Raw genomic sequence first — 13,007 nt, 5'->3', positions numbered from 1 at the left:
AAACTGTAGAATACAAAATTAAGTGAAATACAAAGAAAACACATGAGGCCATTGATGTATTTCCCTTATTATAAGATCACGTCTTGCACTCCTGGCCATTTTTTAATGTTTTGCCCAGTTTCCCTTGATATGCCTCCCAAGATACAGGGTGATACTTTATTTTGGGCAGGGCTGGCAGCTGCCTTCGACTGCTCTCTTGCAAAGAACTGTATGAGGACAGCCACTCAGTTTCTTTTTACGTCTCACCACAGGACAGAATCCACATTTTCAATCAAGAGTTGGACACTCCCAATTTAACAAGTTGTGAAAAATCTCCTGGCCCAGATAAATGTTTGCTAAGAGTACTCTGTTCTCTAAATTGAGACCTTGCTCCCCAAAGCCTGAGAATTCATTAAGCCATAATTAGCCCCGGTCACTGATGATTTAAAATACAGTAATAAAGGAAAAGTTTATGCTGAGCTTTGAATGCACTGTTGGGTCTGTCCTGTGGTTAGGTTTTTAGAGCTTTAGCTTTAAAATAATTCTTCCGTTTCATCTGCTGGCTGCCTTTTCTTCAGCCGAAGCAGGCTAACAGCTGTCATCGACGCTCCCCATCCTATGGGCCGTGGCATCTGTCCCCGTGGCATGAGGGAAAATCCCACATCATCTCAGACTAATATTTCAGTTTGGAGACACCACGCTTCCCTGTAAAGAGGGCAGGCTTCATCTGTCATCAGCGGAAAGGGACAGCAAGCACTCTGTAAAGGTGTATTTGCGTCAAGAAATCCAGAGTGTTCCAGGAGGTGGGGGTTCTCTCGTCATTTTGGTAGCTGATTACATCAAAGGAATTGACTTTGATTAGCCGCCTAAACCCAGGACTGGAATAACTTGGTTAAAGGTATGCAGCAGTGGCACCAAGATCTAAACTCAGCCAATCCCCTGTGTGAGCGCAGACGTACCAGCTGAGCGATCCTAAAGCCATCTCATCAGCTCTTTTGGTGTCTCACAGAGGGACACGTCTTGCAGTTTCCGTTTTCCTAAACGAAGCCCAGACATGACTTCCAGACACCTGATGTAGGGCAAGAATCACCCTTCATCCTCTTATCTATCACTTGGCACTTTATCTTTGGTCTATCTGGTGGAGATGTGCCAGGAAATGTTGATTTGCCCTTATCGTTTCTTTGGTAGCCATATCACGAAACTTTGTTAGTATGTATCTCATTGCCATCGGACTGATTTTTCCTGTGGCTCTTCCATCTGTGGCTTGGCCCCGGTTGATAGTAACCTTTTCTTATCTAACAGTGGACGGTGGACATTATCTCTTCATTGGGCTGTTGTTGATATGAGGTTAATGTCACTGGGTGTGAGAAAAATCTCCTTAACCAAGAAGTATTTTGGTTACAGATTTTGTTAGGTAATAAACCAGGGTACCCATGTTGCAGTGCATTGGAAGGTACCTGAACTACAGCACCAGGTTTTAGTTTACATATTAGGTCTTTCGCTTAACAAGTTACATGTCTTTCAGACAGTTATTTTGTATCTCCGGATGTGGAGTTCCTAGAACTCAATCAGTGGGTGCTCAGTCACTGTTAATTTCCTTTCCTTATGACAACAAAAATGAGTATTTCTGTCAAATATAAATGAATTCCCCAGACTTGACTGGATCATGAAATCTGTTTAGATTTGGGGATGGATGGGCTAGCTAAATCTCTTTCCTTGGGTGAAATCACTCGGAGTTGCTGATGGATGGGCTTCCGAGTGTGATCATTTCTACCATTTGGTTCAGTTCACCTCCACAGATCCACGTAGGAGAAGCAGCAGCAAAGAGCACATTATCAATCACTGTTGCTTTCCACCAAAATTTCAAGCTAAGGAAAAAGAATCTATGTCAAAACTACATGTTTGTTCCTCTTAAAGAGTAAGATTATAAACTGTTAGAAATCAGGGACCATCAAACAACTATTTTCATTTGCAATGGACTCAGAATATAATTATCATGAGTTTGGAGATGATCTGCTGCTGAGTGCCAAGGAAAATGCCATATACACCTGGAAAACCTGAAGCCTTGCCTGCTCACCCAGCCAGACTTAAATGACCCTTCTTCCAAACTTGTAGCACTTTGCCCCTGTAGCTGGGGGCCCCTTAGCTTGAGGCTAAGACATTCTACCATTGGTGTTTAGGTATGTCTGATCTGTTAGAGCTCTGTTTTTAGGGGGCACAACAGAGCCTCCTGGGAGACTCTTCATCCCAGGGAAATGGTACCAGGCCTAGCGATCTCAACCAGAAATTTGAAGAGAGGAATGATTCCGAGTCATTTGCTGCATTGGTTTTCTTGGTGTTTCGTGCTCCAAGGACTGGGCAAAGAGCAGGAAATGGGCAGGAAGGGAGTGTGGGATGGTTGTGGGTGAATAGGGATGGTTGGGAAAAGATGGAAGTGGTTTCACTTTAAAATCACCTCGACACTTGGGAAATGGGTCTGGGGACATCTAGAGTGCTGCTGTCTACAGCCCGGATGGACAAAGGCACAGAGCACAGCTGAACGTGAGCCCTTGCCAGCTCAGGCAGCAGACGGGCCCCGTGGGAGTTGAAATACCCCCTCCCCCTCCCCCACGGAGCGGCAGCCACCACTTTAAGACGTGGCTCTTGGGCAGCGAGCCAGGAAGCCAGGAGGCCCCTTTCCATAGTTTAGTAGGCAACAGAAACATTAATCCAGGACCCCAGGAAGAGGCCAGAATATGAGAGAAAAGGGTTTGTGCTGTCCGGGCAAATACAGGTCTTGTTTGTGGGCTCACCTATATATCCTGCCCCAGGAATCCCAAAATCCAGCACGGAGAGCCCAGTGAGGGCTTTGGGGCCGGCAGCACAGATGGTGGCCAATAAAATGTAAACCCCCACCAGCCACCTGTCAGCTCTGCGAGAATGAATGCTCACCCAGCAAGTTGGTGCATAGCAGTCCACTTAGCGCCCAGCTTGGGAACAGCAGCTTTGCTAGTGGGTAAGAGTAGAGTGCTCTGGGCGCCGGGGTGGCTCAATCGGTTAAGCATCTGACACTTGAGTTCGGTTCAGGTCACAGTCTCGTAGTTTGTGAGTTCAAGCCCTGCATGGGGCTCTGCGCTGACAGCGTGGAACCTGCTTGGGATTCTCTGTCTCCCTCTATCTCTGCCCCTCCCCAACCCCTCTGTCTCTCAAAATAAATAAGTTTAAAAATGAAAATAATAATAATAAAAGAATGGAGTGCTCTTAGGGAGTGCGGGGATAAGAGAACAAATTTGACAAGGGAAAAAACTTGCTGCATCATATGATCATTTAGTTGTAAATTCTTACTTTTTTCCCCTTTCTTTCTCAGCTTCGTTGAGGTATAATTGGCAAGACCATTAGATAGTTAAAGCGTACATGATGGTAGATATACGCACGCATTGTGGAATAGTCCTCACATCGAGTTAATTAACACATCCATCACCTCACATATTTACCTTTTTTTTGTTTTTAATTTTTTATTGAGTGCATTTAAGTTCAACTCTCTTAACGAATTTCAATGAGCCAATACAGTGTTATAGACAATAGTCATCATGTTATAGGTTAGATTCTCAGACCTTCTTCATCTTAGAGCTGAAAGTTTGTATCCTTTTACCAGCCTCTCCCCAATTCCCCCAACCTCCAGCTGTTGGCAACTAGTTTTCTACTGTTTCTAAGTTCAACTTTAAAAAAAAATGTTTTTTTCTCTTTTAAGCTTCCAAGTATAAGTCATACCACGTGGAATTTTTCTTTCTCTGGTTTATTTCACTTAGTGTAATGTTCTCCAGGTTCATCATCCATATTGTCACAAATGACAGTCTCTCTTTAAGTAGGATTTAAAATAACCATACTATCAGTATTTATAAGCTTTGAGTAACATACAGAACACTTTTATTATTTTTTTTTATTTTTTAATGTTTATTTGTTTTTGAGAGACAGAGAGACAGAGCCTGAGCAGGGGAGGGGCAGAGAGAGAGGGAGACACAGAATCCAAAGCAGGCTCCAGGCTCTGAGGTGTCAGCACAGAGCTTCACGCGGGGCTCGAACCCACGAGCCGAGAGATCATGACCTGAGCCAAAGCCGGACACTTAACCAGCTGAGCCACCCAGGCACCCCAAATCTGCCCCTATTCGTAGCCATCTAGCTGCTGAAGGCCGTATCATCCCATGGCCAACCTGTCCCTGCTTGGCTTAAACCCCAAGAGAACCCGTTTCCTTGGCACTTGTCAGGGTAAATGTTGCAAACTCTGGAACCCCGGCTTGTCCTTCGAGTACTTGAAAGCTGTTCAGGAGACAGACAGACCGTGGTGAGAAGCAAGTTCTCTGGGAGAGCCCAGAATTCTGCAAACGAGAGATTTGCTGACGTTTCCCAGTGAACTTGTCTGGCCTTCTGATGTGACATCATGGCCTGAATTGGTTTTTTTTGAAAATTTCTAAGACTCAAGGAAAAGCATCTGCTTGTACAATCTTTGCACTTGGTCGCGTGCATTGGGCTTGGGGAAGGGGGCGTGGCCAGGAGGGGCTTCAAGGTCTCTGCTGCTCGCACACACTCATCCCAGGGGCTCTGATTCAGGAGGCAGTGCTGTGAGATCCTTTTCTGTGGCTCACACTGTTCAAAATTCATGAAGAATTTCACCATCTGCTCTTTCTGTGACCTGATGTCACACAGACCAGAATACAGTATTCTCATCCCAAACCCTTCCCTTTTAAGGGTGTGCACACTTGTCCAATTTTAGGGAGAGAACTCTTTTTTTGCTCCTGCCGCCTGTCTCCTCCTGCAGAAGGATCAGAGTCTGTATGGGAGAATGGTTTCCGAGATCCCTGGCTCTGAGCCTGGGTCCAGTTGAGCAGGCCTCTTTGCTCTGTCATATTTTGGCTTCGTTTCTGACTCTAGAGGTGCCATGAGCCTTCAAGAACCACGGCTTGAGGTGCCTCTGGCCGTTGCCTCCCTGCCATTCCTGGTTTTCCCCTCTTTCTCCTCAAATTTGCTAAGTGACCGCTGCTCGCTGATATCACTGCCATTTCCCATGACGGCCACCACCCCCGGCCACTCCTTCAGTTGTTCTCTGTTGGGCATTTTCCTCGTCTCTTTGCCTTTTCTCCTTCCTTACGTCTTCCTCACTGTTTCTTCTCTCGTGGGTAAGTGAATTGTCCTTGTATCACCAGCACCCGCCCCGCAAAATGTTCTTTTGGCTCATTTTTTTGTCAGTGGCTGACAGACAAGGCCTGGCATGTCAGGGGTAACTTGGGGCAATTCACCTCTGACTCAGAGCAGCACAGGACCCGGATGGGCTGTTCAAGCGGGCTCCTCCCCGGCTCTGGGAAGCTCTACAGCACTGGTTCTGGAAGGCACCGGTGTCCGCATCTTCCTCCGAATGAAACTTTGCCTCGGTGCTGGGTGCACATTCGGGCACAAGGCTTTAGCAGCTTCCCCAGAGCATGGGGGCAGAGGTCACCTGAAAGCACCCCCTTCTGTCCCAGACTCCCCTCATGGCTTTGATTTGTTGCATTTGCAGAACTCTCCTGCAGCAACTACAGAAGCTTCAGACGTTGGTGATGGGCAAGGTTTCGCGCACCTGCAAGTTGGCGGGCACGCAGACCGGCACGTGCCTCATGGTGAGCTTCCCAAAGAGACGGCGCCCTAGGTGCCCCAGCCCACCCCCGTCTCCAGTGTCCCCCCAGCTTGCCCAGTCCAGGTGCGGTGGGAGGAACCACGCGGCTCACTCAGACGCAGTTGCTTTGCCGTGATGTGACGGCGGGTGACCTGATGGTGCGTTCTGGTGGCCTGATGAAGGGGAGTCCGTCTCCCCAGACTTCCCAGGTGGTGCAGGGCTCAAGGTTTGCCCTGTGGACCTTGGAGCTGACAGGCCCTGCGTCCTCTCCCCCTGCAGGTGGTTGTGCTCTGCTTTGCTGTTGCATTTGGGAGCTTCTTTCAGGGCTACGGACCCTATCCGTCTGCCACCAAGATGGCTCTGCCCAGCCAGCACTCCATGCAGGAGCCCTATACAGCCTCTGTCGGTAAGACAGCACTCAGCAACTCGTGAAGGATCTTGTTTCATGTCTCTGGGGTTTTTTGAAAGTTCGCCTTTCTGAAGGGAGTCTTATGAGAAAGTCTAACTTTTAAAAAGTGGCAAAAGTGTAGCTTCTCCATTGAAGGGAGGGAAGAGAGACATGGGGGTATGGTGCCCGGGCCTCTGGGTCTCCCCTCGTGTCCCTCACCCACTGGGCTGAGGCACCGCTGGGGATTCTCTAGAGCCCGATAGAGCACAGTTTGCAAACTCTTTTGCTATAGACCACGTTCCCTGGCAAATTCTTGAGGTCTCCTTTTTGTGCTCTGAGAAGGGGGTGGGATGTGGATTCGGTGGGGGGGGTGGGGAATAGACTGGGGGGAGCAGTAAGCTTTCCGTGACATTTTAAAGGAACTCCTGTGTTTCTCCTTCCATTCAGGGGAAATGTATGTTACCACAGTAAGAATCCCAGAAATGAATCAGTCTGTCTTACAAAACATCATGGCCAAGACTGAGAGAATTTAGAGACCTGGGTGTTAGAGAAGTGTGTGGTAACCTCACCCAGATCACTGATCCCTTTTAAGTACATAGGACATAACAGCGGTCTCTGGGGATCATGATATATACACCAATACACATGCATATACACTAGTAAGAGCAAATGTGGGTGGAATTGGAGGTGCTGGATTTGGGGGAGGCACAGTTCTGCAGTTCTGAAAGGGCTCTGGTCGTCACCAGGTAGTTGTATCTCCGCCAGGTGTATGACAGAAACACTGGCATTTCAACCAGATAATTTCAGTGATCTCCTGGGAAGTTCTTTTCTCCCTAAGGGAATGTATCTGTAAATTTAAATGGAAGCCAATGGGAGCAGAGTTTCTGTGTGGCAGAGAATTGCTACAGAGCCCTCTAGCAAGGCAGCCGTCCTATAAAACAAAGAAACAGTCTCCATGATTTGATTTATGACTCTGGCTTTGTGCCTCCTCTCGGGTTTCTAAATGAAAACGCAGTTTTCTGCCCTGGTACCTTCTCTCCGTGCAAGACCGACTCATTGGAAATGTTTCTTATTTTAGCTGCTCTGGACATCCCCAAGTATTTGACTCCCATTCTTCATGAATTGTTTCCCCCAGATGGTTATGGGTGGGCAAGGAGGGGAGTTTTATTTTCAAAGCAGTGGGGGTGGAAGTTTGCTTCATGTTTATTTGCTTTCCTTTTGTTCTTCCAGCACTGTATAATTGGTATAATTTTTCAATGCACAAAACTCTGAAACCCCGAAGCCTTTGTGGAAAGCCAGCTCCAGCTGGCACCCTCAGTTCTGGGCAACAAGAACCCACAAATTGTAATCTGCTCCCAGCCCTGGGCAGTGAGTGAGGGGATGTGGCAAACCCTGCAGTCTTTCCCTAACACCTGTTCCTTTGCTCTGTCCTCAGTGAGATCCAGGAACCTGCTCATCTATGAGGAACATTCTCCCCTGGAGGAGCCGTCCGGCCCAGCCTCGGCTGGGGAACTTGGGCCTTGGGACAGAGGCTCCTCCCTGCTCAGGGCATCAGGGTTGGATCCCAGGCCTGAAGTGGATCTTCCCCATTTCATTCTCTCAAATGAGAGCAGCCTGGAGAAATCCGTGCTATTGGAGTTACAGCAGCACTTGTGAGTCAAGCACACGCAGGTGCACGGATGATGGGTTGTGAGTCAGCAACCTGGAATGTGGGGTGTAGACATTGCGTAGACGTGGCGCAGCCCCTGGGCTCCTTCGGGACCTATTTCCAGGACCCAGGACTCTGGAGAGTTTACTACTTGTCAATAGCTGCCCTTTGCAGAGACTGGGGATGCGGCCTAGGATGAGCCGCCCCTGTGTCTGCTCTGTCACTGAGGAACCAGCGGTGGTGGCTCCCAGAGGTGACTTCCTTCTGCCTCCCCTCAAAGCCTCATAAACACACATAGAGCCCGCCCTTAGCAGCGTGCTTGCCACACAAATGCAGCCTTAGGACACCTCCCCTACCTTCCAGCTAGAGACACACATATGTCAGGCTGTGTGTCAATGTATAGTTTTATGATTTGTAAGTAAAAAAATGTATGAATTATAATTATATATCGAGGGACATCGTTTGAGAGGCACTGAGCATATACCTGATTCCATATTGAAAATAACGTATGGGGCTCCAATTCTCCGTGAGTTGTTTCTTTTCGATAATGATGGAGAACAGCCTTTTTGGAAACACAAAGGCATACAGGAATGGCCAGATGTTGTTATGCTGGGGTGGGCTCCTGAAAATGCCAGACGGTGCAGGAAGGAGGGTCTGCGTGCACACTCCTGGGCCTGCCTGGTGTGAGTGGTGACCTTGTTGCCCTGACCCCTGTGCTTCCCAGAAAGTGTGCTCTTCCAATGCTAATGCTCCCACTTGAAGATTCTATTTCAAATTCCTCGGCTTTTTTTCCCCCTAAAGCAGTGGGGCAAGGTTCATAATTATGTGTATTTTCATGTGTTTACATTGTACATGCATATTTAACATTTACTAGCACTTACTATTTTAAGTACTGTGCAAATGTGATATATAAATCCTTTTAAATACTTTAAGAGGCGAGGCATTATTATTATTTCCATTCTAGAGACATTTGTGGAGGAGCCACTGGGAGCTGTAGAGGGCTCAGCTGCTTGATCATGTGCATATGCATGACACAAGTCTTCTCCCCTCTTGGCTCAACTGTTCAGGGACCCACCGAAACCTCACTTCTTCTGGGATCTCTCCCTGATACCAAAGCCCCCGTAGCCCTCCTCTGAATGCCTAGAGACTTTCTACACTTTAATAGCATTTATTTTCTGTTATGTGTTGAGTGTTATTTCAGGGTAGCTTTTTCTCTTGAATTTATCTGAACTATTAGCGTTCTAGACCAGGAGTCAGACTTTATCCTTTAATTCTCTTCTTTCTGGAGTCTAGCATAGGGGACACCACCCAATAAATATATGACCTTAAAGCAATTTATGACAAATCAGCATCACACCGCCGTGTTTATCCTCTGGGTTGGGACATCTCCTGTTAGGCGGTGATAAAGGTAAGAATGGGAACAAGTGCACGGGCTGGTAGCTGGAAAGTTTGGGAACAGAGGATTGTCATTAGGTGGGAAAAGAGTAAGAACACGCTTGGGCCAGCCCACAAAGTCAGTCATGGAATGATTGTATGATCCTCCCAAGCACGACAATCATAGTTGTCCGTTGGTGGCTCAGACTCTTTTCTCCTTTCGGTATCTTCACAGGGTCAGCACCAAACTGGAGGGGAACGAGACACTAAAAGTTGTAGAACTCGACAGAAGAGTGAACGCCACCTTCTGAAGAGGCCGTCTCCACCTCCCTCTTTCTCTTCGCTCTCCTTTTACGTCTCCCAACCCCCCTTGTCAGGAGCTTTTCCTTTTTGCTTTTGATCTGGATGAAGACACGGGCGAGCGGTCGTGGCTTTGGATGGGAGGACAGCTTGGGATTTCCACCCGCGGTGAGAGAGCACCTCCCTCTCCCTCCCCCTCGAAGAACGGAGCCCGGCATCCCTCCCTCCCTCTTGCTTGCTGCCATAGGAAATTATTTTAGGTCCAGGGCTGGGACGAGCAGACTTGTTTCCACCAAGAGTGCCAAAAAGAGACTGCCTCTTTCTCACTGTGGGGCGTGAAGAAGAGATGACGCTTGTTCTTTTGAGACCGCACACTCTAGCCACAGAAATACCAGGATGCCTGTTGGGATCTGGCAAAGCACTGACTGATGTCCTGCCTTCCTCAGCCTCGGCTGCCGGAGCGTCCACCCCCAAGAGCCTCGGAGGTGCCGGGGCCTTCAGTGAGCACCCCTGCCACTCTGCCCCGACCGAGCCCTGGCAGATCGTCCTCCCCGCGCCGGAGCGAGGATGCCCCCACCCCCACCCCACCCCCCTTCTCAGGCCGCAAGTGCAATGCCTGAAGGAATCAGGCTCCTCTACTCCAGGCAAACCTGCCCCGTCTTGTTGCTTGTAGGACTTCCCCACATACCCATAGGTCTGCCTCCCCGGCTTCTCCTCCCCGTTTGTAAATAGTATTTATTAGCTCACTGAGGCTTCCCGCTGGCAACCACACTGAAGAGATCCGACGCCTCCCTCCAAACGGCCAAAGTCTCCTGTTGGCCCGTGGAGCTCAGAGGGTACCCGAAGCTCTGGGATCCCAATCCCCCAGATGGTGGCTTCTATTTGTTTTCATCTTCTTCTTCTACGTCAACCCCCTCCCCTTCCTCCTCCTCTCCCATCTTCCCCTTCCTCCTCGTCCTCCTCCTTCTTCAACCTGAGGCCTATCGTTGTACTTGGGAAATCCCCGGAAGCTTGGGTCGTCCCACGGAATGAAGTCACAGGGAAAGACGGAGCAACACCTTGCTCGGGTCTGTGGCTCTGTGGCCACGTGCTTTTCCTGCCCTGTTCCTGTGGCAGAAGGGAATCCCCGTCCCCGACATCAGGCGTCGCGGACAACCTTGCTGGCTTGCCTCTCCGCACCTGCGCCCAGCCCCCTCCGCCCCACCTGCCCTGACACTTCTGCTGTACCCTCCCTTCTGCCCCAACACAGAGGGTGGGCCTGAGGCCTGGGGCTGGAGTACGTGACCTTAGTATCCACAGTCTTACCTTTTATAGTCAGGTTTGGCTACTTTGCAGCTCACCCAAAGAGATACCACCTAATCCCCCAACCTACTTTTATTTTTATTTTTTTTTAATGATTAAAAGTAACTTTTGTAGTTTAAAATTTTCTTTCCTCTTTCATACAGATAAGAAATGGAAATTGCCTTTTTATTGTATAATGTAGAAGATTCCCCTTAAGTGTTTTCCCCTAGCTTGTGAAAGATTTCGTATAAGGAATGTGCTTACCTTTTGTATTTTATTTTTAGTAGTAGCTGCAAGGCCTTTAGCTTTACCTCCGGTCTCTCTCTCTCTTTTGTCGACACTGTCACTGGAACCTGCACTTACGAGGGATTAAGCCCACACCTGGGCCTTTCGTTCCGTGTCAGATGCAGGATTTGGTGTCATTAGCGTTTGCCATCGTACCTCATGAGCAGATCCCTGCTTGGTCTGCCGAGGTACATCTGGAGCTCCCCGGGAGTGATTCCTGTCTCTGTGCTGTGGTGGAGAGAGTTCCAGACTGGGAGATGCCAACTGTGTCTCTTCAGCTGTGCGTGGAAGCCGGATCGGGGCTGCTGTCTGCAGTCTCACGGCCCCTCACGTTGGTCAGAGAGAGCAGAGGCCGTCAGAGTTGTGCGGGGAGAGGGGCTGCCAACATGCCCCTGCCCCTGCTTCTCTCCTCTCCCTTCCCTCCTTCCCTTCTGCTCTAGATTTTCCTGGGCCTGGCTGGTGTCGGGAAGGGCCACGGGCTGCTGTGGTTCATCCCTTCCTTTAAAACGCCGTGTAATTATCAGGCACAGGTAGCCCGTGGGGGCCTGAGGAGGTCAAAAAGAATTAACTCCAATAGTATTTGGCCGATGAGAAAGGAGGGGTTTTGCATTTGAGGGCGGAAGTGTGAGAATGGGTCAGCATACTCACCTGCTGCCATGGAACCAGATCGGGTTTTGAAGGCTCCAGGGGTAGCCGGGGTAGAAAACCCTGTTCTTCTGAATGAGGCGGGAGATGGGAAGGGCCGGTAGACTTCCAGTCCCTCCCTTAGTACCTTGAGGATTTTATTTTGGCCTCTGCCTGCCTTTGCTTGTCGTCCCCTTCTCCAGACCTCCAAACAGCAGGGTGTTCTCTCTGGGACGCTGTTCTTCTAGAACTGAGTCTGTACCTAGAGACCTGAGACATCATCTTGGGAGCTCAAATGGCCATAGTAAGGGGGTTCCACGTCCTCCTGCTGTGTTGAGAAAAGCCTCTGCCCTTCGCTCTCGATGTGGGCAAGTAAAGGGAACGAAATAGTCGTCCCTTGGGGAGGATCCCAGGGCGTGGAGAGGACACAGAAGGGCCGAAGGATACCCAAGAATTCACAGATGTGTGCTCGTTTTCTGTCCCAGGGTTAAGCCCAGACCTCAGTGGATTTGTTTCCCCGGATGCAGCGGTCCACTAGTCCAGGCAGTAATACCTGGTTAGCCTGCCGATGTCAAGCAGTGGCAGACGTCGGCTTCCAAACTTCAGTTTTGAACACTGTGACACTGTTGGCGTAATCATAAACCATAAATAATAAATATGTTACTCATAAATACATTAATTCTCTTCATCGTATAAGCAGGGTTTCCTCTTCCCTTTCTTTGATTACCCTGGTGAAGGAGATGTCTTGCAAACATGTAGAGAACAAGCAGTTTTTCACTGGGTGAGACCTGAGTAACGCCCCCCCCCCCCCCCCCTCCACTTGGCCCTTTCCACACAGCTCTTGACTTTGTGCTCAGAAACGGATGCTGGAAATGAAAGGCCTCAGTGCCAGTTTAAGAAAGAATTCCCGTGAAGTGTCAGGACCCTGGAGCCTCGGCCACATAAAAGAGAGTATTATGTCAAAAATCTGATAGCTGAACTAGGCTGTTCCTTTTGCGTGGGGGGTGGGGGTGAACTTTGCCACTGGTGTAGGCAAAATTAGATAACCTTTTTTGGCTAATGGAGATGATTTTGACTTGGAGAGCTCATTCGTCGATTGTGAAAGCAGCTTTTGGCTCAACTTACTTATAAAGCGCCTGTAATTACCGTGGTGTTTTTCTTCCCAAATCTCTCAGCTCAGCCTGAATGCCAAAAGAGGGCGGTGACCCTCACGTGCCTGTAGAGCAGGCGTGTCGAATTGATTCATCTTTACGCGGACGTTGAGGCCGTGTCCAGGATTTTGGTCGCGTGCGTTCTGTGAACATTTTTCGGCACTTCATGGCTCCTTTCTTCCATGTCCCCAGACCGGGCAAAACCACAGGGAGAGAGTCCGAGGCCTCTCGGGGCCAGCTCTCTTGCACAAACACATCATCAAATGGGGTGTGTCCGTGAACGCAGTGCACAAATGGAGCCATCCCGCTCTTTGCTGAGGAAAGGGGCCACCCTCGCCGGCCTTGGTGACA

The 13,007-nt window shown here is 49.2% G+C and overlaps 1 protein-coding gene across 2 annotated transcripts in view; it reads left to right on the top strand.

The window, feature by feature from the left end:
- CREB3L2 (cAMP responsive element binding protein 3 like 2) overlaps positions 1-12,651 on the top strand; it is a 118,604-nt gene extending 105,953 nt beyond the window's left edge. The window contains exons 9-12 of one of the 2 annotated variants that reach the window (XM_030308515.1): positions 5,510-5,609; positions 5,885-6,011; positions 7,429-7,645; positions 9,251-12,651. In XM_030308515.1, coding sequence (XP_030164375.1) covers positions 5,510-5,609; positions 5,885-6,011; positions 7,429-7,645; positions 9,251-9,326 — 520 coding nt within the window. In that variant the 3' untranslated portion in view covers positions 9,327-12,651. Of the gene's footprint in view, positions 1-5,509; positions 5,610-5,884; positions 6,012-7,428; positions 7,665-9,250 lie in introns of both variants that reach the window. The other variant, XM_030308516.1, reaches the window with a different exon arrangement.
- The last annotated feature ends 356 nt before the right edge of the window (positions 12,652-13,007 follow it).

This window comes from Lynx canadensis, chromosome A2 (assembly GCF_007474595.2).
Source record: "Lynx canadensis isolate LIC74 chromosome A2, mLynCan4.pri.v2, whole genome shotgun sequence".
Taxonomy (NCBI): Eukaryota; Metazoa; Chordata; class Mammalia; order Carnivora; family Felidae; genus Lynx; species Lynx canadensis.
The sequence above is the reverse complement of the archived record's forward strand: the minus strand, read 5'-3'. Positions and strand labels throughout refer to the sequence as shown.